Here is a 27,580-nt window from a genome sequence, read left to right on the forward strand (position 1 = left end):
GCAATTGGAGAAAGACAACATATGTATGCCGCTACCCTCACTGAAGGAGTGGGCTTTTTCTAGTCACTAACAGGCTGCTTCTAATTACAAGGGAGGCCTCCACTATCTTGGCAAATAACATGGAAATGCCACATGTTGTAGTTAAGGCAAAAACAACACCATTAATGGCCCACAGTGGTAGACTGCTATGACAAGAACAGGATTACTTAACCTGACATAATTAGATTTTTTTTGTAAATCCTAAAGTGAGTCATTATTCAGATCACTGTATTAAAAGATAGGAGCTCAAGAGGAAGTGTAACACCAGACATTGACTCACAACACAGGAACTAGAGCAGATTTCCCCACAGCATTTAGATTTGCTCAAAGCTTTCAAACTTGAAACTGTTACACCAAAATAAAAACCCCAGAAAGATTCACAGAACAAGTGCATTAAGTTGCTAAGATAGTTTTAATACAATCAATAGAGCAATAGCAAAATTGTCAGCTTATTAAGAAAAAACATGCAGTTTTTAAAGTCTCATGTTCCTGTCTTATGAGAGGCTTTGAAGTATAGTGAACATCCCAACAGGAGTAGAGTCATACGCTGTAAAAAAACAAAAGTGTCAGTGCTCTGTGTATTGTAGGGTTGCCAACTGTCCCGTATTAGCCGAACATCCCGTATATCGGGCTAAATTGGTTTGTTTCATATGAGACCTCAATTGTCCCGTATATTGACTATTAACTCTTGTAAATTAGATTTGTTCCAAATGTAAAGTGTGTGATAAATAACATATATTATTATTATTATTATTATTATTATTATTATTATTATTATATATGGTCAGACTCAAGAAACAGATGCAGCACAGAGCTGATCAAAAATGAACTTCAAATATGTGTAAACTGTGACTTGTCATGTAAGGACTTCTCTCTGGCTGTGCAAAAGAACTAAAGACTGCTTGAGTCAGTCAAGAGCAGCAAAAAGTATCCATGGAAAAAGTACATTTGGTGAGTCATACTCCTCCTTAGCATTTCATTTTTCTTTTGCCTGTTTTTTGATGTAAAGAGCCAAATTGTGATTTCTTTGAGGTTTATTCATATTAGGTTACATAATGATACAGTAAGGATTAAAGGGAATATACACACTTTCTGCATTTCCAGGTGAATCAGAATATGAATATACACTGAATTCACACATCATGCCCACACCACCATGGCACCTGCACCTGTCCCTTGTGTGGTAGTGAGAAAGTTTGCAACCCTTGTGTATTGTGTGATGTTACTTACTGCAGGTAGGACTGCCAGTTGACCAGGTTGGCCCGCACCTCAGCTGCCTTTGCGGCGATGATGTTGGTGGGGACTGCAGCGTCCACAGCCCCGCGGATATCCATCTTGAAATGATCTAGTACAGTTTATGTGACTATGTTTTCAACTCCCCCTGAAAGGAAAACAACACAACCAACAGCAGCAAGGATAATCATTATCGTCATAGAAGGTGTGTCCCTGGTTTGGACAGATGATATGTTGCAGATTCACTGTTTGATGTATTATGATCTATATAACTCCTAATGCTGATGACTCGAATGAAGCTCCTTGGTTAACTGGTAAGGTTGGTTAGCTTGTTTAGCTGTTACTGAGCATTAGCTACCAAGAGAACAGCTGTGTCATATAAAGGGACATTTGAGCTACAAATGCTTTACCAATAATATAACATTTCCACACGAGTCTTGAATATTAAACTTTAAACATCAAACATTGAGATGATTTCTGAAGGTTGGTTGTTAGCTAGCACAAGCTCCTAGCAAGTTAACTAGCTAAACCCAATGTCACGACATCTCATGATGGGTCTGTTTGAATCGTGATAACACAAAACAATTCATAGTCTACTCGAGATTTCTGTTTTAATCCTACATCCACAGACTTAACATTAAACCCCTCAGATGGCAGCGTTTACAGCGACACCGTGTTAGCTAGCGACATACAGCAAAATAAGCCGAGGATGCTAACCCAAACTAGCTCTGCTAACACAGCTGCAGGTCCTTTCTATCACCGAGTCGAAGTGACAGCAGCTGAACAGGTGATGACATTTAGATTTATAAGAGGAAACAAATAATTTCACTCGTAATTTAATGCAGAGCTCACGATAAATGAGGAGGAAAACGTCGGTTGAGAGACTTACCTAGCTTCTCACTGTGTGAACAGCTGACTGACTACAACACGGCGTCACGCTCTGTCATGTGACAGTCACATGAACTACAGCCTGACTTCATACAGTCCATACTCCTGAGTAAACACAGAGAAGTTAGATCAGGGGTGTCAAACTCATTTCGGTTCAGGGGCCACATACAGCCCGATTTGATCTCAAGTGGGCCGGACCAGTAAAATCATAACATAATAACCTAAAAATAATGACAACTCTAAATTTTCCCTTTGTTTTAGTGCAAAAAAGTACAAGTAAATTCTGCAAATGTCCACATTACATGAACTATCTTTCTACAAAAAAAGCTGCTGTATTTTTCTCCATGATGAGTCTCATAGTGGGGCCAAATATCATTCTTTAAGCCCTGAAACCTGCTGCGAGCACACTAAGCACACAGGTTTCCCAGTCACCTGCCACACAGTGTGTAATGTTTAGAGCAAAAGAGCAGATAGATTATAATAACAAAGAAGGTAAAGTTGATTATCTGGACCCCCCAGCTCCAGCATGAACAGTTTGCCTGCTGGACAGTGTTGTATGCAGGGGTGTAGTGCTAGTAGTGACGGAGCGCACCTATGGCGTACACACATGGTAAGCATGCGCACGTTATGTGGCTCCTTTTTTCGAAAAAGGTGGATCCACCGTTCCTGCTGTTATAAGTTCATATATATGTAAATGTTAGTGTTGATTGGACCTTGATGTGCTCTAAAAAGTCTATGAATTTAAATCGGATTATGCAAACTGCAAATATTCTCCCGGAGTGCCGTTCAGGTGCTCTCCATCAGCACTATGATTATATATGACCCCCAGAGGACAAATCTGAAATAGAAGTTACTTTTTATTGAAAAATTGCAGTTAATGTCTTATCTGTCATTTTTTCACTTTGGGAAGTCGTCCATGGGCCGGATTGGAACCTCTGGCGGGCCAGTTTTGGCCCGCGGGCCGTATGTTTGACACCCCTGAGTTAAAGAGTGTAACTTACAGGGTTAGGAATTATCCAAGCCACATATGCTTGAATACAAACCACTATTCTTACATTGTTTTAGTGTGAAAAACTGGGTTTACAAATGGGTTTCTGAAAAATTCTATCAACATATTTTGAACCTAACAAGGAATGACACAACAAGTTTGGACACATTTATTAAACAGTGCGAGTTGCCTGTAAGACAGATTTGTTATGAGGATATTTTAATGTAGTTAATGTGGTTGTTAATAATGGTCATTTTATAACCTTTATTTAAACTCTAAAATTCACTGAGTTTGCCCCTCATTTACAGTGGCGTCGAGTGACACACAAGTCAAACACAATTACACAACAGAATACAAAAACACAATTACACAACAGAATACAAAATGCAAGGTAAAAATAGAGGAAAATGCACAAATGCAAAAGCAATGATAAAAAATGATTGATTGATGATAAAACACATGATAAAGCAAATGCATTCACTTTAAACAGTTGCAGAATGATACACTTGGTTTGGAAGAATGTTGAATGTTCTTTAAAGAATATTGAAGGTTGTTCCAAGAATCAGGATCACTACAGGAAATGGCAGATTTTCCACATTCAGGGTGGACTCTGTGGACCTTTAGTGTAAGACAGGCATTTAAACAAGTTGGATAGGAAAGGGAGTTCCAATCCAGCATCATAGTTATGTAAGATGGTAGTTTACCAACAATGGCATTGAGTAAATTGACAAAAAACATTGTTTGTCACATCAAATAAATGACAACTATCAATACTGAAGCATCTGTTGGCAATTCGGCTAACAGGATTATCATTAAATAGGGATATCTTAGAACTGTGTGTAAAAATGGTTGAACACACAACGTTGTTTAAAGCCATTTCAGTGACACATCATTGAGTTACAAGGCTTAATATGCAGATGAGGCCATTAAAGCGGCTTGCAACTTCATAATAAACTAAACTTTTGTTGGACTTTGAGGATGATCAATAAAAAAATACTATAAATAAAAAGAAATAACAGGGTTGTCATGATAATATGCAAATGTATAGTAAGTCCATGATAACATGGGCATATGCTCTAAAGCAGGGGCGTCAAACTAATTTCAGTTCAGGGGCCACATACAGCACAAGTTGATCTGAAGTGGGCCGGACCAGTAAAATTAAACATAATAACCTATAAATAACAACAACTCTGAATTTTTCCCTTTGTTGTAGTGCAAAAAAATACAAGTACATGAAAATGTTCACACTTAATGAACTATCTTTCTACAAAAACAGTTGTTGTATTTTTTGCCATGATGTGTCTCATAGTGGGCAGAATATTTTTTTCTTTAAGCTCTGAAACCTGCTGCTAACACACCAAACACACAGGTTACCCATTCACCTGACACAGAGTGTAATGTTTACAGCAAAAGAACAGATAGATTATAATAATGAAGAAGCTAAAGTTGACTATTTTGGACCCCTCAGCTCCAACAGTAACAGTTTGTATGCAGGGGTGTAGTGCTAGTGTTAGTAGTTAGTTGATCATCTTATAGTGCTCGAACAAGTCTTTATGAATCTCAACTGGATTATGCAAACAGCAAGTCATCTATTTCCTTACTTTGAGAAAAAAAGTCCAGGAAAAAAAAGCGCCATTCAGGTGTGCTCCGTCAGCACTTTGATTTTATGCGACCTCCAGAGGACAAATTTGAAATAGTAGTTACTTTTATTTCAAAATTGCATTGTCTTCTCTGTAAATTTTCACTTTGCAAAGTCGTTCTGCGCCCCGGGGCCGCATGTTTGACACCCCTGCTCTAAAGGTAACAAACAGTTTAAATTGGAGTTCATTTAGAAGTAAAGGGGATTCTTATTGTGTCACGTTGCTTCAGCTGATGTTCATTGACTGTTTTAGGAACTACTTTTATTTCAATATGCCTCCTCAAAAGGCATACTAGTCAACACTTAAAAAATTATAGCATTTTTAGTTAATCATTTAGTAACAAAACTCCCTTTTTTGCATTTAAATAACTCAGCTTTAGCACAAGCTTTGCCCTGAAAGAGGGCTGTTCCTGTAAAATATCAAATAAATACAACCATGAGAGTCTATGCCAAAGCTCTGGTAGGCTTACAAATAGAGTAGAGAGAGAAGATGTAAGGCAGCAAAATTATTACTGTCAATTTTTGTTTGATACATTTGGTCAGCACCCTGATAAGATGGAAAATGAGAGCTACACAACATGTGACTTCAGCCAATCAACTTCAATCAACTGTGTAATCAGTAGACAGAGACTTGTATCATGTTTGTAAGGATGACAGAGAGCTGAGGTCGGTTGATTTCTCACACTGAGGAGCTTTGATCATTGTTTATCCTAACACTACAGCATGTCAGAAGCTTAATACTGGCACCTCATATATACTAATGGTGCTGTATTGACATTGTAGCCATATGTTTCCTCTCCATAGTCAATTTACTAATGTGTGTTAATCCATTGTATTACACTAGAATTCATCAAGGAGCACATATAATCACAAATGAATCCATGTCTGACACTATCCTCCTTTCCGTCCATCTCAGTCAGACACTAAGACCTCCTGGCTTAATCTGGCCTAAGCTGGTGAGACGCAGCAAAGCACAGAGGAATCAGGATTTCATCCAGTGGGAACGCCGTCCTAATCCCCTTCTGCTCTCTTCTTTGTAAACACTCTTCTCTTCGTCAGGGTCACTGATGCTTTTTTTCCACCATCCATCTCCACCAAGATGTATTTCAGAGGAGACATCGGGAAAACATAGAGGAAAGGAGCAAGGTGCGTGGATTTCTTATGACCGGATGGAGACTTGAACCTCACAAGGCGGGTGAGGGCTCATGGCCGGAGCATGCCATGCGTTAGACCACTGAGGCAGTGGGAGGTCAGGCCCACGTCCGCTCTCCTGGGGATCAGACGCACCAGGGCCCTGATGTGGCAGCGGATGCGTAGACTGGCCCGAGCCTGCAGACACAGTGTGGGGTACAGAGTGAACTACAATGACTCGGTCCAAGAAGAGCAGGAGATGGTGTGCCTTGAGGTATGGCCAAGTTCACATTTTGTACCAATTTGCACTACTATGATACAACTATGACACACATTTTATCACAGATGAGCTGTGGCAGAACTAATTCACTGAGCAAATACAGTAAAAGTTAGTAAAAGTCACCAAGCAGTCAGGTAAAAATACAGAAAAGTTTACTTGTTATTGCGCAGAGGCAATATTTTAGAAACTTTGAGTCTTTCTCTTTGTTTGCTGTTGCTCTAAAAGCAGCCATAAATTAAAAAAGACAATAAAAGAACTGAGCCTTTGAAAATTTTGAAATAAAGGAGCCTAATTTGCTTTGTGAGGTGCAGAGTAGCAAAATACGTTTACAGTATATATCTACACATCTCGCAAACTCATAAAAGCTCTCTATTTTTCTTTCTTTATTATGAACCTTGTGCATTAAATGAGGCATCTGTCATAACCTTGTTTCTGCGTGTTGTAATTACAACTATGTAGACTGCTCTTGCACAAGCAGCAGCTCTTTTTACTTCTCGTCTAACTTCTATTTAGGGAAGTACCTCCTGTCTGAACGATGCTTAAGAAGATTAAAAGAACATGGTTGGTCTTTAAATAGTACAATATCAGTGATTAAAATTCTAAACACAGTTTTGCAGTCAGTCACACAGACAGATACGATACATGATTAACATCCCAAAGCAAAAACTGAATGAGAAACAACTGTTTGAGGGAGGAGTATGCACTTCTAAAAATAGTTGGGGCTTTTGCAGTGAGTTTGGCAGCAGAATGATTCTCAGTAAATGGATAAATAAAGATTTCCAATAGCTGTCTGTAGTAAGGAGAACCTTGTCACTATCTATAGCACAGGAAGTGACTGTAAGAGAGCCATCGAGACACAGAAGCTGCTCCTAGAAATGAGTTTGAGGACAGAGGAGTCAGGCAGTGTCATCAACATATTCATTACACAAATGTGTTGTTTGAAGCAGAGATGGAATGTTATTATCTTATTGATACAAATGCATTTAAATCACAACTTTAACTGGATTGAAATTCTGCAACACAAAACTCCAATAATACTCCACCAAGTTAGCATTGCAGCTTGTTAGCATAATTCTCACTCATAATTAAAAGTTGAACATAAGGGATTTAAATAGATGAAGCAGACTGCATTTTTCATTCCAAATATCCACTTCAACACCTGGTGTGAAAAAATACCCACCATGTACCCAAACATTTTGCCTGACATTCAGGTGTGTTATGCTAGTAGCTGATGTAGCATCACTCATTTAGCCTGAAGCAGAGATCAGGTGTTAGCCGCATAGGTCTGGTAAACAAATACACTTTTTACTCTTTGAACTTTCACTTTTCAGCATCGACTGTTACTGACTCTAATGACATTACTTGAGGCACTTTGTCAGACATCACTAACATCTCACTGAAATTACAATTTCCCATTTGGGTGAACAACACACTGAACAACACAAACACTTTTGGCGATACTAATGACTTTTTTTGGAAGACTCTGAGCTTTTATTTTGTTTAGTTAATAAGTTATTTATGTATGCATGGTTAAAACTCCTATTCATATTTCAAGAAGAGATATTTAAACCTCAAATGGCAGAGAAAGCTCAGGTGTAGTTAACAACACTAACATTGGTCAGTTCTATTACATGTCCAGTAAGTTAGTCCAGTGAAACAACATGCACTGCACTAGGTAACTTATATCTGCCTTTATGTGATTGAAAACAATAGAGAGCTTACAGGAGGAGTGACAGAGAAAAGGGGTAGGCCTATGCCATGCAAAAACCAGATGGCCTCAAACTACCGGAGCTGGTTTCATCGTCCTGATATTTTAAAGGTGGTTCACATTATGAGCTTTTTCATATGCTTAAATGGAACAAAGGTCCTGTTAGTTTTATCATTTCAACATCTGCTTTTCAGTGGTCAGTATCTTAGACCATAAGGCATTTAGCACAACCTTACCTCATTTAAATTAAAAAACCTTAACAGAATTTTACAGAAGCATATTACATTCACATGAGAAAAAAAAAATCTGTTTTTCTAAATTAAAAAGAAAATTATCTCGAATTTATGAGAAAAGTTTTTCTAAATAAAAAAATAAAATATGTTCTATTTTCTGAATTAATTCAATACAAAGCTGAATATTTTATTCTCATGTTAATGAAGAAAGTATAATTTACACTAAATTACAGATTTTTCTGATAACTGTACATACATAATAAAAAGTATGTTGTAAGTATGAGATGTGATTGTCCATGCAGTCCAACCATGAGTTGTGTCATGCTAAAGTCATACATGCATCTATATTAGGCAGTCCTGCTGCATCACATCTTTTTAATAACTTGTGCGATCCAGACATGATTAGAGAAAAGATAACTGCCATGTCAAGATAAAGAGCATGCCTCTTAACCCTTAATTTCAAAGTAATTGTCTGCAGGTCTTCTTCTTCTGAATTATCATCAATGGTCTTGGGCGCACATTTTGAAAGGAGGCATTTGTTCATGTAATTTGAAGGATGCACAAAGATATCATTTGAAAGGATTTTATTCAGACTGTGAGTCCAGGTTTGGTGACCCTTGGGCAGTTTGGAGGGTTCGGTGCGTTTATCTTTGAAAAGAAAGTAGTTGGGAAAGTGGGAATGTATGGAAGCAAAACAAAGGCTAACAAGGAGCTTTAAAAAAAATATTATTGTACTGCTTTCATAAGGGAGGTTCAAAATGTTATCTGCTTTCTCTATAACCTCATCCTTGTCTTGCACTGTGTCATCTCTGGGTTATTTGTATTGCCCTGCACATTTTTATAGATGTTTTTAAGATTGTACAAAATCTTAATGTGTAATTCAACTTACAAATGTGGCATATACACGTTTATATTTGAGAAGTTGCTACCTTGGTAGTAGCTAATCGGGATCCAAAAGAAAAAGTGGAAAAAAAAATCTACTGAAAAATTACACAGGCCCCATTAAAGAACGGTACATATTCAAGATTTTTTTTTGGGGGGGGGGGGGGGGGGCATTGTTGCCTTTAATGTGGACAGGGCAGCTGGAGAGAGACTAGAAATGTGGGGGGCAGAGGGTGGGGGGAGGACATGCAGTAAATGGTCAAGGCTGGAATCAGGCCTGCGACCTCTGCTATAGCCTCTGTTTATGGGGTGCGCACTTAGACCACAAGGCCAACGGCGCCCCTACACTTGTGCATTTTAATATGATAAAATCTCATGGTGAGATGTTTAGCAATGAATACGTGTCTTTTATATATTCAACCCTTTAAGATGAGTAACAATTTTTAAATAAAGGCGAGGGATGGCATTTTTACTGTTGGTGTTTCGGGTTATCACCCTCATTTTCTATTCCATATCTACATTAGATTGGATTTTTTTTAAGAATAACAAAGAAAAAATGTGCAAACACAAAGCTTCCTGCATTATTTCTAGCGGTGATATTGAAGAGAAAGAGACTGATGGGAATGCAATGCATGGAAACTTACCTCTCATCATGTGGATAATATGATGCTAAAGTTTCTAAAAGAACAGAAGGCTGGGTAATTTGGTTCCCAGGATTACTACACTTATTGTGTTTAATTAAATTGCGCCTGACAATCACAACCAATAGAGCATACTGATCAACACACCCGAGAGAGAACAAATTCATTAATTTAAAAAAATATGAGCAGGAGATCAAATCAAACAGAGGGACTCAGATTTTTGTTCAGTCTTCACTTTTCATCCACCCCTTCCGAATGCTCACAGAAGCCGTGCGTGATCAGTGTAGGTGTTAAGTCAGTAACACACTTCCTCTCCTGTGCCTATCAGCATGTTGAGCTCCAGTGATTGAATCTACAGTTAATTCAATCTTCCTCAGAGCTTCACAATGCTTTCAATCCCCCTTAATCACACATTGAGAAGACTTTATTCATCTTGTCACCCAGGTCTGGCCTCCTCCTCGTTGTGACCTTGTGTGTGCAGACTCCCTCCTCCTCTTGGCTTCCTGCCCTCACAGGGAGAAGTCTGTGCGCATATAATCGTTGAATTACAACTGTAGAGAGTATCATTTGTTCCTTCCTTGCTTGCGTGTGTTTGTATCAATCTCACATGGCTATTTGTGGGCTATGTGTTGCATAACATGAACACAGGGGAAGGTGTTAAATGAAGTGTTGTGGAGGAAAGTCACATGACCGCATCTCTGGAGGGGGATAAAGATGTGTGGATGCTCAGAGTAACCCCCCCAGTTCAGCACAGACACACAAAGTAACTCATCTGGACATAGCAGAGCACACATCCTTTCCTTTCCTTCTCTTTTGACAAGAGAACAGCACAGAGGAATGTCTCTCCAGTATCATAGTTCAGTAGAAGGTCTGTGCGGACACTGTGAGAACTGTTCTCAAGTCAGTTTTGTGTTACAGGCGCTCTCAGTTTGTTTCTTTTAATAGAGCGAGTCTAGTAACATTAAATCTCCTGGTGTCAGAAAGCATTTTGAATAACAATGTGACATGAGCATGCACATATGTGAAAATAAGGTAGATAAGCAGATAACATACATTATAGTATACTGCACTTCTGCAGGATAGGCAGAGCGCCATCTGGTGTTTGAACAAAGCAAGATATGATCTCAAAGCAAAGGATCATTACTGCCTTGTACTAGACTGCTCTGCAAAGATTTGCATGAAAATGTACATCCTACTTCTTTTGCCTTGATTTTGCATCAAATAGCATTCACACTAGCACAGTATACCGTCACTTCATAATGTCAAATATTGGGCTTATTTAGGAGATTGTATCCTTAAAACAAAGCCATGTTTTAGAAAATCATACGACCACTGAAGCTTTGTAGGTGAGTATTTTCATCATCATTTGCATGGAGAACATCATGCCAGTGTGTCGTTAAAGCTACCTTTAGATGGCAGTGTTGTCATCTGCATCAGCACAGGTTACTGGCTTTAACTGCACATTACAGAGCACATAGGCGTATCACACTTCACTTTCTAAGAGAAGACACCAAATGCTCAATTCCTACCATGTGCTGAAATGCAATCCAAATTATTATTAATGGACATGTGGGAGCTTATGGTTTGATTTCATGTTTTTAGAGCTGCATTGATCAATCAAATGACGGAAAGAAAATTGATTCCATGCTTTCTTTTTAAAACTGTGTGAGTCTGAAGGACTTCCTGCGTTCTTTGTTTATTTTTCTTCCATCATACTAAAGTAAATGAAGAGTCTTTGGGTTTCTGACTGTTGGCTGGAATAAAAAAGCTATTCAATTATGATGATGAGCATTTCTTGATTTTTTCTTGATTTTACAATTGCCCCGATTGAAAATGTATTGATGTGATCTACTATAAAAATGATCAGCACTTCAACCAGTACATAAAGTAATCTTTCGTCTTAACCTAGTACAGACTATTGTTGTAGCATATAAGGAGAAGCAAAAAATAAGTAACATTGCAGCCACAAAACCCTCCATTCTCTGAGCTGTCTTCAAAAACTCAGGTAAAACAAAACAACCACACATGAATGCAAAAGAGCCATGATAAAAACAGCAAGGGTCTAACATCAGCAGTATGAAGGATCCTGAGTTTTTTATGTATGACTTTGGGAATATGCAGACAGGATGTGAGCGCACTCAATATGTATGACAAGCAGTTTAAAATTCACCATCAGCTCTTTGTTAAATGTGAATGCACTTAACTCAGAGTAGAAATGTAAGACGAAACTTCATACATGACCCAACACTGCCAGTGAAAGTCATGTTATCCTTCAGTGAGATTCAGCTGCACTCTTGCTATTTCAGCACCCTGGACAGCGATTGCAGGCAAAGCCTCATAAGGGCCTGTGTCAAAGAAAACACGACTTGTGGATGTCACATTTCTACATATTCCTTCAAATGTTGTTACATAAATTTGAAGAGAGCTCAGTTAAAGGTTGTGGAGGTTTTTCAAGGATCTTGCGTCATTCTTAGTCTTTTCCCTCCTTTTTTAAAAATCAAACTGACGCAGCCTTTTTGGCTTGAACATGTAGTTTCAGGAGTCTCACACAAGGCAGAGTAAAGGACCAGCACAGTCAACCTGTGCCACACTGACTGCCGGGCTTTACGCTCTTCACTTGGCTACTACGAGTTGAGAGAGAAGACGCATGCGTACTGACTTGAAGCAGCCGGTCGGGGGGGAAAAAGCCTTATGTGCCATCGGATGTAATCAAGGCAAAGAATTACCTCTTCTCGCTGTGCATACATGGTGAAATTGTAAGTACTGGTGGCAAACAGATGTATCATTGCACGGACATTTGCTGATCGGAGCGTTTGACGCCGTTTCCAGGCGTTTTACATGGGCATGTCACTATCTGTGCTGTACAGTGGGCTTTTAACAGATCTAGGCAGTGTCTTTTCGGTGGTTGTCCAGGGCGATGAAGCTCTTACGGTTCTTCATGGTGGCACTTTCCATTGATGTGATGTACGAGCTGCTAATGCAATGCTTTCTGCCGTTTAATCGTTTAGGAGTCATTGAATCCCAAAGTGTCGATCACATTTTGTGCTACAGTGAGATTGTAGAAGAATGATGGTTTTATTTGGTGTTATCGTGGTTTCTCCTTTGAATGGATACGACCACCCCCACCCCCCATTTCATCGTCTATAGCTGTTGAGTCAAGCCATAGCGTACTGCAATTGTGTCAGCTTTGAAGCTCCCGACAGCCAACGCGTAAAATATGCCATTTGGCAAGGCGCACGAGATCTGCAGCTCTGGATCTGTGTGAAAAACCAGCGCGCGGATCCATTTTAGAAATGACCAAATGGTATTGTATTCAGTGAAAGGCTGTGATAGAGCGATGCTGCGGTTATAGATTTGCAAGCTGCGCCTTCGGCCCCCCTCCCATGTACAAAATCTCCTGACATTTTTTCCCTTTTTTTTTTTTTGAAAGCATCGTTTCTTGTGTCAGGTGTAGTAGCTGGATGATGCCGTGTGTTGTGAGCGACAGCTCTGTTACATAAATGATCTGACAGGATTTGTCAGTGTCTGACCCGGTGATGACACATTTGTTAAATTCAGACAAGAAGTCATTCTGTGAGTAGAGTGTGTCTGTAGTCCATGCAGGCCTGCAAAGCTTAATGGGCTCCTCCCGAGTAATAATCCTGAAATATTACATTAATTTCAGTAACATTAATTCACTGCCTTCTGATGATCAATGTATATCCTTAAATGTATTGCTTTTACACTCAGTCTTTCCGAAATGTTAAATTTCAAGTTTTAGATCATGCACATTGAGCTCATGGTCAACCATCTGTCCCTTTCACACATGCAGTTCGAGTGTAAGAAGGAACATGCAGCAAGTTCTAAATAGAGGAGCGGAAATGTGCTTTGGAGGGTGCATATTTGGAGGCAGAAGGAAATTTAATCAGCAAATTATTTTTCCACACTTTCACCCTGAATAGAGCAAACAGCATTCCTTTACTACATGATCTCTGGGCATGCCAGCACATGATCTGACCAGAAAGCACCACAGCACACAAAACCAATACATACTGCAACTTGTGGGTGGAAAATTAAATAAATCTAATTAATAGTTACCATGGTGAGGGTGATCAAAGCCCTGGTAAAAAATGGATGCACTGTCCAGATTTCACACTGGTCTTTGGTCTCATAACAGCAAAGTTAGTGAAGTCTTTATATCAGTGAAATGCTTTAAAAGAAATCTGAGCTAACCACTGTTCCTGACATCTTCACACTCATTTCAGTTCCTCTCCCCTCTGCTCTGTCTGCAGCCCATGGGATCAGAGCGGATGGAGATGCGAAAGAGGCAGATGTCGGTGCAGCAGGAGTCGGCAGCAGGGGGAACTGCACCGGCCCAGCAGGGCCAGCCGGGCCAGGCCAACCAACGGGGCTCGAACGCGTGTTGCTTCTGCTGGTGCTGCTGCTGTAGTTGTTCCTGGTAGGTCTTCTCTCCAGCTGAGAAGTCACTCATCGTGGCTCAGCATGGCCGATATTGCTGCACACAGGCCAGCACAGCCTGAGCAACTGAGACTCAGCAGCAGGCTTCAGCTACTGTGTTGTGTTGGTTATGTTTTTTGCCTGTGACATGTGGACCTGCAGCAGCTTTATTATGGTTTAAAACACACCTTTTAAATCATACATTACCTGCTGTGCATACTAGAAATGTTAGCTTTTACACGTATCTTCAGCTCGGAGAGATTATTGTGAATGAAATCAAGCCAAATTACAAATTTACCCCCCAGGAATTTGAACCTAGTTTCAAAATAAATCTTATTATACTTGACCACATAACCGTGAAGAACTTCATGAGGCTAAACAGATACAGACAAAGAGCTGATGTTAAAAATCTAAGCCTAACCTTAACAGACTTATCTACTGTTTACAGGAAAGAGCTGAACAGCAGAATATTCATTTTACTGAGTAAAACCAGAGGAGGACACTTTTATGGTCCTCCATAAATGTGAGGTTATTGGTTGGATTTATATAGTTAGATTCTGCTTTCTGTACGGATTGTGATTGCTGGATGTCTTCTGTCTTGCACTGAACAGATACAAACATGCTACTGTTAATCAGCATTTGCCTTTAAAAAAAAAAAAAAAAAAAAGCAACACTCAAATGAAAACCTGTAAGTTGTTTTGAGATATTTGTGTGTGTAATTAGCATTTTTGTTTCTGCATTATATGAGAATTTCATCATTGATAGGTGACTAATCATTCAGTCATTGAAATGTCAGTAGAGTGTGATAAATGTTTATAATACTTACTGATACTCAAGGTGGAATCCTCAAGTGGCCCATTTGTCACAGCTTCCGTTTTGAACCTGGACATCAAGCACGCAGAACACTTTGAAAGCCAGAAATATACAGATTTGAAAATGTGAAACCAGACATGTATTGACATTTTTGCATAAAACGGGGTGTTTGATAAGCTATTTAAGCAATCATTTCAGCTCTACAGTTTACAGTGCTAAGAGATAATGACTAAGAGTGAAGGATACATATAAGTGAAGCTCTTTTTAAAGAGGTGTTTTTATGGATGTATCAGTGATTTTTCTACAGCAGTACAAACTGTATCTAAAACCTGCTTATGCTTGTTACAATGGAATGATGTTACATCTATTATTTTGGTAAAATTTGATATGATGATGTGTATGTACAGTAAGATGGTTGATTTCATGTCATTTTCAGGAATGAAGACCGGGATGACAGGAATCGAAAGGCTTCCTATGACGTTAAAGAAGGGACCGCAGACTGTGAAGACTGGTACGTTATTTTTTTTTCTGACTACCTATCATGTTTATGAAAAAGTTATTGAAACTACTCACTCTCATGTTGTCCAACACTACCTGCTAGTCCTAAACCCACGCTGGAGGACGTTCGCTTATGGGGGCAGTCGTTTGACAAGCTGATGTGCTGCCCAGCTGGGAGGAACGCCTTCCGACAGTTTCTCCGTACTGAGTTCAGCGAGGAGAACATGCTCTTCTGGTTAGCCTGTGAGGAATTCAGCCAAGAGGCCAATAAGAGTGTGGTAGAGGAGAAGGCTCGGGTCATCTACGAGGACTACATCTCCATTCTCTCGCCTAAAGAGGTCTGGCTGCTCTATAGTTCACTGTTACTAAAGTGGGTTGTGTGATTAAGGATAACTTTATGATTTGAAATTAAAGGAAAGTTTGATAGTTTGGGAAAGGCTAATATCAAATATCTCACCCAGAAAAAGATTAGATGATTAATATCAGAGTCTTATCTTCATGATCAATACAAATGTACAGCTTGCAGCCTGTTAGCTTAATGTAACAAACTGGAAAGAGGAAAAGTGTTGGCATGGCTCTGTTTAAAGGTTGAGAAGTCTACTCAGCCCCTTTCATTCTCTCTTTTTGACATGTAGGATCTGGTTTGCTTCATCTGCACAGAGTGTTAAAAGAACAATTTGCCATTTTAAGGGCAGTTACAGGATTGACTTACTGCCCAGCTCTGAGAAGTTGATCCAGGCAAATAGCCAAGCCTACTTGAAGTTAACTACCCCTGACAAGAAATATGTCAGAGCATAACCCATTGTAATATAGAAAATTGTCTTCATTGAGATCAAACACATAAGATGTAAAAAATGTATGTAAGGGGTGCTTCTTGTGTAATTATGTCATCCTTAGACTAAACCAGGTTAGTTGGCTCAGTTTTTCTTCATTCCCTGTCTAGCTGGTTGTCGATGGTAGTTTGATATGTCAAAGATATATGTCAAAATGTCATAAAAAAATTTGTTTATTTAAAAAGGTGCACAATCTATTCCTGCTAATTTTCCCCCCTCCTTGACTGCCAGGTGAGCCTCGACTCCCGTGTGCGAGAGACCATCAACAGGAACATGCAGGAGCCCAACCTGCAAACGTTCGACGATGCCCAACTTCAGATCTACACACTAATGCAAAGAGACTCATATCCCCGCTATATGAACTCCCCAGCCTACAAAAACCTGCTCAACACTCTGTCAGAGCAGTCCCCCGAAACTTAGGGTGGTGATGACCTGTGATCTTTTAACTCTCTTTATCCCCCTCAGCCCAAAACCCCTCCTTCCTTTAACCCATTTTTAAAAACATTTTCTTTGTATGTTCAGTGTAGGATTACATTACGGGCCTCGGGTCTGGCCCCTCCCAGGGATATTAGCGCTATTGTGATCTGCACCTGACCGAAGACACTCAGGTCTCAAAACCCGAGGGCTTGACATCACAAGTACTGCTACAGATCAACATAGCAAAACACTCCAAAGGAATATGATTACATTTTGTTTCTGTTTTCTTTCTTTTGATAGAAATAATCTATTTTATTTGTGTTCAGAGTTTTTTATGGTCCGTTGTTTTTTTGTATGATTGTTTGGGGAGAAAACAATTCCTATTGTAGACTATATATTTATGAGTTTGTAAATAGTAAAAATGGAATTGTGGGTATTTTATGTAGAGACGCCTGGTTCTATTTACTGCGTATGAAAATCAAAGCTCAAGTCAAAGGCTACATGTTAGCTCTACTTGCAGGCAGCTTTGTGGGGTACTGTATGATTCTACCTTGGTTTCCCCTTGTTTCGTTATCTAACCTCACACTTTGGTACCTGTGACAGCGACTTGGCAACTCCAGTTCATGTAGAAAATGTGTGAGAGTGAAACATCTGCAGGTGTGGTTATCAGTGAAGTAACAGAAAATGAGGATAGCTCTTGTAACAGTGTGCAATTTGTCTTCTTAAGAAACTGAAATCAATAATGAAGAGTATTTAAGCTTTCTTTATGTAACAATAACCAGAGAACTGCCTATTTAAAACCGTTATTTTGAATTCAAGTGTTACTCACAGCACACCTTACAGGTATACTATATTTTTTACCAGTGTGATATAAGAACTTAAGTCTTTTTATTTACCAGAAAGAGTATTTATTATTTATTGCTCTATTGCCAATACAAAAAACCATCAAGTATGAATTATATTTATTTATTAATATATTTATTTAAAATATTATGTGAACTATTCTTCTAGGTCACTGTGTAAAGAAATGTAGAGATTTAGGTAACACTTAAATTTACACGTCTGCAATTCCTCTATAATTTCTTTAAGCTCTACAAGTTTTAGATCAAATTATAGAGATTTTATTTTATTTTATTGCCAGTGAAGGGTTCGATCGAAGGATTTACATCTCTCTTGTTTCCACGTGATAGCCAGAGACAGGATATCTTAACTTAGCTTAACTTAGTTTTTTATTTTTTTTTTATTTAAACTTTATTTAACCAGGTGAGTCATCAAGAACAAATTCTTATCTGACTAAGTCTGACCACCTAAAGACAAATACATTGTTTTTTTATGTTAATTAATTTGAAGCATATCAACTAGCTGTCTTTATTGGACCATAATTGATAGATGCAGTTCTTTTTAGGAAACATCTTGGAAATTACACTATAACAAGACGAAAAGAAAATAAAGTGTTACCCAAATCTCTGACATTGACAATTATCTTCTCAGCAGCCGGAGTCATATGTGCATCATCCTGCAACTTTTGTTTCAAACGTTCTCCTGCAATATGATATTCAGTTCCAACTGAGACTCTCATTGGGGGGGTCAGGCCAGGTTGGCAGCAACACCAAAGCTACCACGTGAACTGTGTCCGTACTCTTTATCAAGAGTGTTTCTGTTGACTAAAATTGGAGTTGCCAAGTTATGAATACTTTTTATGTTTTCTGATATAGTTGTAGTTTACTTTGTTGCCTCACAAACGTCACTCAAAGACAAGATCCTCACATGGGGAAGTGCCTTGACATTCAATTTTATGACATCTTTCTCATGGGCAAGTTGTTTTCAGACTCTTGCTGTAAGCGTGGATACTGGAGTACAAGGCCAGTTTACAAGATATTGTCCCTCTCTTTGGCCAAATTATTGCATGTGTTTTGTCTTAATTCCTAAGTCGTGACTCCATCAGTCCATTTTTGGTAGAGCTACCAACCAATATAGAGGACTCTGGTGACAACACATGTCTATTTGCTGAGGGCAAATAAAGATCAATGGATAGGGCTGGTTGATCTGAACTACTTGCCAACCAGTGCTTCACGGTGGCACTTGTACTTGTCTTAGAGTTAACTTTAACTTACTATGTGCAATTTGAGCTGTGGGGTACACTGCGCAGATCAACCTCAAAACACAATCTAAGCCAATGGTTTGGAGTGATGCCTATAAATGTTGTTTCTTCTTCTGTTTACTATATTAAATGTGTTACTTTGCGCTGAGTTTACTGAAGAATACATTTTTAAAAGACAAATAATGTGAATGTTTACAGTATATGGTTTAGGTTTTTTTTCTGCTACTCTCCGAGAAAATAACTAATTGTGGGCATTTTGATTGAGATAAAATAAAGCACAATAATTTTACTGAATATGGAGTGATTTCATTACAAAGACACATGAAGTAGCCTATTTGAACTTCCCTGGGAACGAAACAACAAGACTTTCACTGAAGTAACTTCACAACTTGGTGAAAAAAGTATTAAGCAGATGAGCAGATAAATATAACGGGTTGAAGGAGTGGGAATGGATTATGTGAAGAACAGCTATACACAGATGTTATTCACCTGATTATAAATGAAAAAATTGAGTTGTTTACAAACTATGTAAATCCTAAACATGAGCTTCATAAATGTATATGCTGTCATAAAAGATCAATAAAAAATGAATCGCAAAAAAATATATACATATACATATATACATTGGTATGAAGGTGAACATAAAGAAAAAGGTTCTCTACCAGAGTGAGGTTCAAGTGTGTTCAATGAATAACAGAAGCAGCTTCCTCTGTCAAATCAACATGAATCAATATAAAGAAAATCACAGGTAAAAACCCTGTTGTATATATATACACAAGTCATTATAAGGGTCTGCACTTTATACCATAAGTATCTAAAATTAGTATGAGAGGTAGAGCCTTAAGTTATCAGGCCCAGCTCCAGTGGAATCACCAACTTGTTAGGGTCCGGGATGCAGACACCCTCTCTACTTTCCTTTTTGATAAAGCTTATAGTTAGAGCTGGCTCAAGCTTTGACCAGCTCTTAGTTATGCTGCTATAGACTTAGACTGCCAGGGAGAACTGGCACATTGGGCTCTCTCTCCTCTATCTGTCTGCATGTCACTGACAACAGCTCTTTCTGGGAGTCCATGAGCTCTCTTGTCTCATAGGTTCCTCTGTATCACTGCTGTGGACCTGCCAGACTCCAGCTGCTACAACTATAAATATCAGTCTCATCATTACCATCAGTCGCAATGCTAATATCAATTTTAGAACAGCTCAAGTCTAACTACTATAATTGACACCTTCATTCCTGCCTTTGTTATCAACATCATTATTGTACAGGCTTATGAGACCTGTTGACTTTTCCTGCAAATAGTACACATACTTTTACCACTGGCACAGCAACCATAACTTGCTAAATGCTGCAACATGCTCAGCTCATGGTGGAAGAAGATGACAGAAGACTTGAGAGAAGTCTTTTGTTGTACGATAGGATACTTGATGTTGGCTCATCATAAAAGAATACAGAGCAGGCCGGCTCTTTTTGTAAAGCGTCTAGAGATAATATTTGTTTTTAATTTGCCCTGCATAAATAGACTGATATAACTGTTCAACAACAATTTATACAAGTACTTTTTATTTTGTTTTTGTCAGTAAATTACATTTTGTGAAACATACGGGAGAATTATTAAGCATAACCAATATATATACAAAACGTTTCTCTGTCTGGTGTCATTGTTATTCTCAGCCAATAGGTTTCTACTCCAATTTTAAATTTTGAAAGTCAAAACTCCAGTAAAGTGAAAAAAGAGAACATATTGTAAGGCAGTATTAGTTTGAATTTACATTTTTACAACAGATGTATTGAGAGAGAAAAACAAGTGATAATTGGGGTTGTTTTTTTTAAAGTGAATATTTGAAGAAATGTGAAGTTGACTCTTACTAGATAATCCACAAGATGAGTAGTAGTGAGTCATCTAAAAGATACCTTAATAAGAAAATGTGTTCATACAGCAACATGTTGTATAAAACTTTCACTATGCAGATTCTCTTAAGTTCAGTGATTACACCAACATGTGCAACTTGCCTGGGTTTAGTCTGTGTGAGAAAGCAGCACAGCAGCCGGTCAACACAGAGTGGTTGCACCTGGCAATTAAAAAAACCTTGAGCAAAGGGACACAATTGTGTGTCTTCCCTGTTTAAGCCAATGAGATTATGCTGCCTCTGGACCGATGAATATTCATTCATCAGCATTCACTTTGATGTGATGAATATTCCACTGACAACAAATGTACACTCCTACAAACACATACACACAGATCCTTAATTGCACAAGTATAATGTTCACGTAAGCAGAAGATACTTCAGTCTAATGAAAAGCACTTCTTTTAATCAAATGGATTACACTTTTATTGGGAAATTAAATAAAACAATGCAATGTTGTGAGGGGAAAGCAAAACAACATTATCCAAAATGTTAAAACTACATATAAAAAAATGCAGATAAAAGAATGATACAAGACGGATCGCATATATCTGACAGTGAGAAACAACTAATAACAATAGTAAAAGATTTTGGGGGGCGGGGTGTCGTGGGAACCGACAACGAGCTCAATCTATGGACATGATATTTATTCAAACGGTAACCGCTGTGGCATCTGTGTATGGCAAGTTGTGCACCATGTACCACACAATGCAAAAAAAAATCTTTTGCAGAAAGACAAAACCTGGTCCGGGAATTTTGCTACTTGTCGGAGTGCCAAGGAAGCACCCGCCGATTCAGCAGAACTAAGACACAAAACATACAAAGGAGAAGGATTAGAACATTTACACTGTGCACTGATGATCAAGACATACGAATAAGAGTTGGATAACAAGATCCAAAATCAAAACCACTGAGAATTATTCCTTTTTAAAATTTCAGTATCGCCAATTGTGTTGTATAACGTACATATAGAAAACACACCTGTAAGGTTATTTGAATATATCAGCCTCTATAAATATTCTATAATCTAATAATTTGTTTCATTCTCTGGGATTTAAAGAGGTCACTGCAAATCTTCCAATCAAAGACATAACAAGAAGAACATGTTTTTATCTGTGCTTGGATAAAGACAGAAAAATGTTGATGATTCTCAAATGTGTTGCTTCCTTCTGCGAGCCCACAATCTAACAAGTATCCCTTCAGGCTTGAATTCGTAAGCAACAATATTTGGGCATGAGAAATGAGGGCTATCGTTTACAGACTGAGGAGTATTAATGAGTTTAGTAAAGGTTCCTCTTGAAACACAGGTGTGAAAGTAAACAGTCTGCCTGTGGAGTGGACGAGAACCAAACTGGCTGAATAATACCTTCAAAAAGTATTGATGCTGCTTGTGTGAGTGAAGCGAGGAAACAAGATGTATTATAAAAACACAGGTCTAGGCTTAGTGGGAGGGGCTACACTTTTCCTTCGCAGGCTAACTTTGCAAGTCAGAGCAGGACTTAGTCAATGAAAGCCCACGCTAACCAACATACCTTCCATCTATTTCCGCATTCATTGCAGAAGACGAACGTGGTCATAGGCTCATCAGCACTTCGAGTTTGAACCTGGGAATGACAGAAACATGCACAAACCATTTACTACACTATCAGGAAAAACTAGTAACAACATTTGATATACAGCAAAACTGTTGCAAATAGATGACCTGATTAACCTTAGCGTCATACAAGCATTAGCAAAATGTTGATATGACTAACCAGCGGAAAAACTACACAGGGATTTACATCAACTCGACAAGCAATAATGAGATGTCTATATTAGGAAATGAAGAGACTCTACACATAATAATTAATACATGTGTAACTTTGCCCTAACTGTTGCAACCACATATTCCTTCCATTGCCTTGTCTGCTTTGAAGCATAAATGACATTTGTACCTGTGTGTAGGTGCAGCATTTGCCCTTGCACTTCCCACAGGTGAACAGATCAGTCTGGGTGCCTCCTGTGGTGGCCATCTGGTGGTCCCTGACAGCCTCTTTGGTCAAATTCTTCCTCATTTCTTTCAGCTCATCACTGGCCATTTCCTGGAAACAGAAGAACATCAGTTTTGACGTTTTTAAGTGAACTTGTTCAAATTGGCGGGAAAAGTGAATCACACATTCATTAATGAAGTAAAGCCTTTTAGATTAAGATAGGATTTATAAAACTTCAACAGTGGCAGAGACTTTAGAACAGGCTCATGTAACTACATCTGATTATGCCAAACCCAAGCTATGAACAGTCAACCCACCTCTGCAGTCATCTTAGCCATCCGCTCAGGAGTCACACTCCCACACAGCACAGTCCTCCTTAAATTGGGGTTCTTCATATCTTTTAGATTTGAGATTCGGCTCCTCACACGGTTCTTATATTTCATGTCTGTGTTCTTAAACTCCTGGAATATACGTGATAGCAGGTCAAGGAATTTATTTCCACTTCAATTTTCATGCGTCTTGATAAAAAAAAATGTAAATCCTGTGAAAAACAATTCTTATATTTAAATAAGTACTTCTTTATTGTCTTCTTTGGTTGTTTGTAAGCACCACCTGATTCTAACCAATCAATTGGTCTTGAACTTGGTCCAATTACTGCCTGAAAATTGTAGGCAAAAAATAAAAATGAGGTGATCTGTCAATTCATAATTGTATCTGTCAGAAAAATTTGTTACTTACTTGATTTCCTGAAATATATTAGAGGGTGCTACTTTACAAGCAATTTGACTCTTTAGGCTTATCTCTGTTACATTATTTATAATTCATAAACTTTATCTCCAACATGAAATAATGTGTAACAAAGTAATAATAATCAATTGATTGGCTTAAAATGAAACCACAACAATTCTGATTATGAATCAAGACTTTTACTTATAATCAAAAACAAATAAATAACTATTTGTTGTTAGATTCACTAATCTGAAGATTTAAACAAAAAATGTTTAATTAATCCCAAAAAATTTGGATAACATCTGATTTCTCTCTAGCATCTAAAACAAACTACCTCTATTACAAAATCATGTATTATTCCACACAAATGAAAACGTTAAGGATATATTCCTCGATTTGAGCTCCGAGTTCGTCACAATCAGCACCAATAGCAATGTAGTCATCTGGAGGGGAGAAAAAAAAAACATAGGCAAAACTTAGGCTGATAGTTAGAAGAAGAGGAAAGTTGAAAATTATTTAATATTGCACTACAATAATATTACCTCCAGACTGCATAGCATTTGACAGCATCTCTCTGCACTTGATCCTGACAGAGTCAGAGGTGCCGGGTGCACGAGGAAAAGTGTTGATTAATGTGTTGGTTGAAACTTCGGAAGGCTCACTTTTGCTGCTGGAGTTGCTGCTGGAGCTGCTGTGAGAAGATAAAAGAGGAGAGCTTTGAATCAACTTTGGAAAAAAAGTTTAACAAAGTCAATGGATATAATCGACACATCGAAAATAGATTTAAAAAGCTGTCAACTATGGACAGTGCCATTAGTATCATGATATATGTTTTTTTTCTTGTTACCTTTCCTCTTTTGCTTCTGGGCTTCCCTGCGATGGAGAAACGACGGGTGTTGTTTGCTCTTTCCTCTTTTCATCTGACGATTTGTCTGCACCTCCAGGCTCATCTGGAGCACAAGTAACGTTTCAAGAAAGTGAGAAAACAACACAAGAAAATGACGAGAGAAGGGGGCAATTCTGATAGAAAGCAAACGTAATGTTTTTACAAGCTTGACAAGCTCTGCACTGCAAAAAAGCTCAGCCTCCCTTTTCTAGAAACATTGCGTTGTGCTGTGTCGTCTCTGTTTTGATAATGTCTATGTCTGTTTAGCCTGGGCAGATAACAACAGCTGGCAGGAACATTTTGAATTGAATTTAGCTGCAAAATATCACTTAAGTGGTGTCGTGTAACCTGTTTGAGTTTAAAGGCTGATTTATACTTCTGCGTCGCCCCTACGCAGCAGGGGCTGACGCAGACATGAGCCCCACATACTTGTGAGTCGGTGTGTCTGTGTCGCGCAGCAATTCTCCGCCGGGCAGTGTGGTCTCTCTGGTAGCCGGCCGCCTGCTTCTGATCCCTCTACGATCTCTGTTTACTTTTCCATAGAGTTTCAGAGCGTGTTATGTTAATCTACAGCTTATACATGTTGCTGTTTATCATACAGACATGATTACATGAAGAATAGAGAGGAGGAGATGAAATACACGGCCGATGTGCTGGATCCCGGAAGTGTTGTAAATGCGGGAAGGACAAAGCCGCCGAGCGGACCAATCACAGAGCTTGCGGTCCGCGTCGGCTCTACGGGGAGTTACATTTTGGAGGAGGTGCACGTCTGCTACGTGCGTAGGCCTCGGCGTAGGTACGGGAGCTACGCGGACCCCCGGCGTAGGGTACGCCGTTGATTCAACGCAGAAGTATAAATCAGCCTTAACTCTCTGAAGTACTGCTGCCTTTTTCATTGAAAAAATATTTCCTGCCAATATGTGTCTGTTTAGTTATTGGTCCATAATTATCTATCACAGTCACGTAACACATTGTAAAAAAAAAACAAAACTTTAGAAAGTCACATTTAAAAGATCAAATTATCACACAAAAGTAGAACTGGAAAATATTATTCACCCAAAAGCTTCTTCCATGATTTGATCAGGGACTTGGCTAAGGACGTCACCTCGTCGTCTGTGCTCTGCTTGCGGATAGCATTAACGGACATCCCGATTCTAGTGGACTGTGGAGAGATGTTCAGTCAAGAGTGCATCAGGGCTTCAAACACTGCTTTGGTCAATAGTAACCCCACCAGAAACAAGAAAATATACCTGAAGCAGCTCGAGCGTCATGGGGATACTGCGCAGCTCCTTCAATAGGTCCAAAGCCCCAGCCTGCAATCACATCCACAAATTGTACATCTTGTTAACTATACACCAATTCACTTTTTCTAGCAAGACACTAAAATGAAAAGTTTGTCACATTTTTTCTTCCTACAGCTTTAAAAAAAATACTGACCTTTGCTACTTGAGCTATAAACAGCAATACTATATAAATAAATTATAAAAAAAAACATATATATAGGAAAACTGACACTGTATGAAAAGTTGTGGGAACCCTTTGTGCATTTTTTGGAACGCAGTGATTTGAGCAATGTGCTTGTTGATTAGCTGAAAATTGAACTTGGACTTTGTCTAAATATATGAAATACCTCTTCTCTTTTAATGTGTTTGTATATATGTGTATGTGTGTGTGTATATATGCATAAATATGTGTGTATGTTACAGTGTTAATTAGGAGACGCTTTTGTCCAAAGCGAAGTACATACGAGAACAAGAACAACACAAGCAAGTATCTAGACAAGAGGAAACAAGATCAGTAAGAGTAAAAAGTGTCCAAGTATGTGATAATATGTATGTATATATGTATGTATATATGTATATAGACTTTACTTACTTTGCTATTGTGATTTTTTATTTTATCATGTCTTCTTTTTAACTATATCATGAAGTTTACGGGCTGCTTATCCCTCTATAAAATGTTATGCTTTATTTCTAAAAGATACACATATGGAATTTGCAGTTGTATGAACACATGATCTCTTATGCTCTGTCTTAAGTGAAGAGATGTAGGGGGTTAAAGGGAAGTTAAAAGTTTTTTGTCAGTGTTTTGAATTCAAAAATGAAAACAATAAAGTATTGAAAAAAAATGTATGATGGAGTTGATGACTATTAATAATCCTTATATGAAGGGGGAAATATGTAATTTGTTTGTCAGAAAGTATACACAAGTTCAAGCACTGACTTTTCAATGAACAGAAAATGAAACTTACTGTTTACATTTCAGTGTAATGTTTTCTCTCAGTCCACAATCGAGTAAACTCTACAAACATAAGCTTTCAGTAACTTCCTAACTGTGATTCACTGCATTAATGAAAGTTAAGTCACATAAAATCAGATGCCTCTTGGTTTTGGGCTTCTAGTCTGCTGTAGTAAACACATCTGAAATGTGCTACCAGTGAGGCTGAGTGAATGTGATGGGTTATTATTATCATTAGTTTCAAACCCACAGCATTTTGAAGACCAGGAGAGTATTTTAAACCATTTTCATTAACATACTTTGTAAGGTTTCCACGATATATAGTATTTGTAGTAGAGTTACAGAGGCTGCGCGGCTAACAGCTGAGCTTCCACAACAGCTAGCTAGCTAGCTTAAGTACTAACGCTTACTATGCCGGCTACAAAGTCCAGCAACACTATGTAAATGAAATTTAAAAAATTAATGCAATTTCTAACATCTTGCAAGTTATTTTTGTTCATCTTAAATTGACCAAATCGTGCTGGAGGTTGTATCGAGAGGCAGAAAGCTAGTGTGCTGCTATGTGGCTAGCTGCTATTATTAACCAGTTAGCCACAACAAATGTCGAAGCCTTGGGGATAAAGTTGTGGGTAAGGGTGTTATTGCCAGTTAGGGAATATTCTGCACTTGAATGGCACTGAGATGCATTATTGCACTGCATTAGCTGAAATCATTAAGGGTTAAGTTAAGTAGACAGTCTGCAGCTAACCCTACATCTTAATAGCGCCAACGTTAGCTAAACATCAACACCAGCAGGTCGGCATTCATTCTTCTCACACATCTCACCCCGTTCTTCTTCTGCGCCATTTTATCCATCTTCTTTGCAATTCTGATGATATCCTCCTCTTCTTTTTTACCCATGATGACTGATCCGAGGAAATCGGCTGATCAGGTCTAAAAATGAAAAGAAAATCCTCGACAAAGACCACGCCACTAAAGTGAGAGCGGCGGCGTCTACTTGACGGACCGGGACCGCACACGGATCCTCGGCTCTGTAGCAGACATGACGAGTCGATGCATGATGAGTTCAGGTACAATAATCGAGACAG

At 38.6% G+C, this 27,580-nt stretch overlaps 3 protein-coding genes across 6 annotated transcripts in view; 1 reads left to right on the forward strand and 2 right to left on the reverse strand.

Annotated features, from left to right (window-relative positions):
* atp6v1h (ATPase H+ transporting V1 subunit H) overlaps positions 1-2,289 on the reverse strand; it is a 33,316-nt gene extending 31,027 nt beyond the window's left edge. For 2 of the 3 annotated variants that reach the window (XM_034703245.1, XM_034703243.1), the window contains exons 1-2: positions 2,162-2,289; positions 1,270-1,420 (exon numbers count right to left, since the gene is read on the reverse strand). In XM_034703245.1, coding sequence (XP_034559136.1) covers positions 1,270-1,373 — 104 coding nt within the window. In that variant the 5' untranslated portion in view covers positions 1,374-1,420; positions 2,162-2,289. Of the gene's footprint in view, positions 1-1,269; positions 1,421-1,989; positions 2,110-2,161 lie in introns of those variants that run through there. The other variant, XM_034703244.1, reaches the window with a different exon arrangement.
* On the forward strand, positions 1,283-17,603 carry rgs20 (regulator of G protein signaling 20). Of its 2 annotated transcripts, none has more exons than XM_034703248.1 (6): positions 1,283-1,586; positions 5,847-6,192; positions 13,934-14,100; positions 15,349-15,423; positions 15,514-15,748; positions 16,475-17,603. In XM_034703248.1, exons 2-6 carry the CDS (start codon positions 6,004-6,006, stop codon positions 16,661-16,663), a joined length of 855 nt encoding a protein of 284 aa, XP_034559139.1. In that variant the 5' UTR covers positions 1,283-1,586; positions 5,847-6,003; the 3' UTR covers positions 16,664-17,603. The 2 variants fall into 2 exon arrangements, with proteins under 2 accessions (XP_034559139.1, XP_034559141.1); XM_034703250.1 differs by having other exon boundaries at positions 1,283-1,477.
* A 3,244-nt stretch (positions 17,604-20,847) lies between these two features.
* Positions 20,848-27,580, reverse strand: tcea1 (transcription elongation factor A (SII), 1). Its single transcript, XM_034703247.1, has 10 exons — positions 27,318-27,580; positions 25,505-25,567; positions 25,311-25,416; positions 24,216-24,318; positions 23,911-24,059; positions 23,755-23,811; positions 22,957-23,111; positions 22,604-22,750; positions 22,202-22,273; positions 20,848-21,472 (listed from the first exon to the last, which is right to left on the reverse strand). Exons 1-10 carry the CDS (start codon positions 27,390-27,392, stop codon positions 21,464-21,466), a joined length of 936 nt encoding a protein of 311 aa, XP_034559138.1. The 5' UTR covers positions 27,393-27,580; the 3' UTR covers positions 20,848-21,463.

Source organism: Notolabrus celidotus, chromosome 15, assembly GCF_009762535.1.
Source record: "Notolabrus celidotus isolate fNotCel1 chromosome 15, fNotCel1.pri, whole genome shotgun sequence".
Lineage (NCBI taxonomy): Eukaryota > Metazoa > Chordata > Actinopteri > Labriformes > Labridae > Notolabrus > Notolabrus celidotus.

Coding starts and splice junctions, on each gene's coding strand:
- tcea1 (XM_034703247.1), bottom strand. CDS start 27,392: ATGGGTAAAAAAGAAGAGGAGGATATCATCAGAATTGCAAAGAAGATG. Junction 24,319..25,310: donor ATCATGGAAGAAGCTTTTGG/GTGAATAATATT, acceptor CTTGTGCTCCAG/ATGAGCCTGGAGGTGCAGAC. Junction 24,060..24,215: donor CCAGAAGCAAAAGAGGAAAG/GTAACAAGAAAA, acceptor ATCTTCTCACAG/CAGCTCCAGCAGCAACTCCA.
- rgs20 (XM_034703248.1), top strand. CDS start 6,004: ATGCCATGCGTTAGACCACTGAGGCAGTGGGAGGTCAGGCCCACGTCC. Junction 6,193..13,933: donor AGGAGATGGTGTGCCTTGAG/GTATGGCCAAGT, acceptor CTCTGTCTGCAG/CCCATGGGATCAGAGCGGAT. Junction 15,749..16,474: donor CCATTCTCTCGCCTAAAGAG/GTCTGGCTGCTC, acceptor CTTGACTGCCAG/GTGAGCCTCGACTCCCGTGT.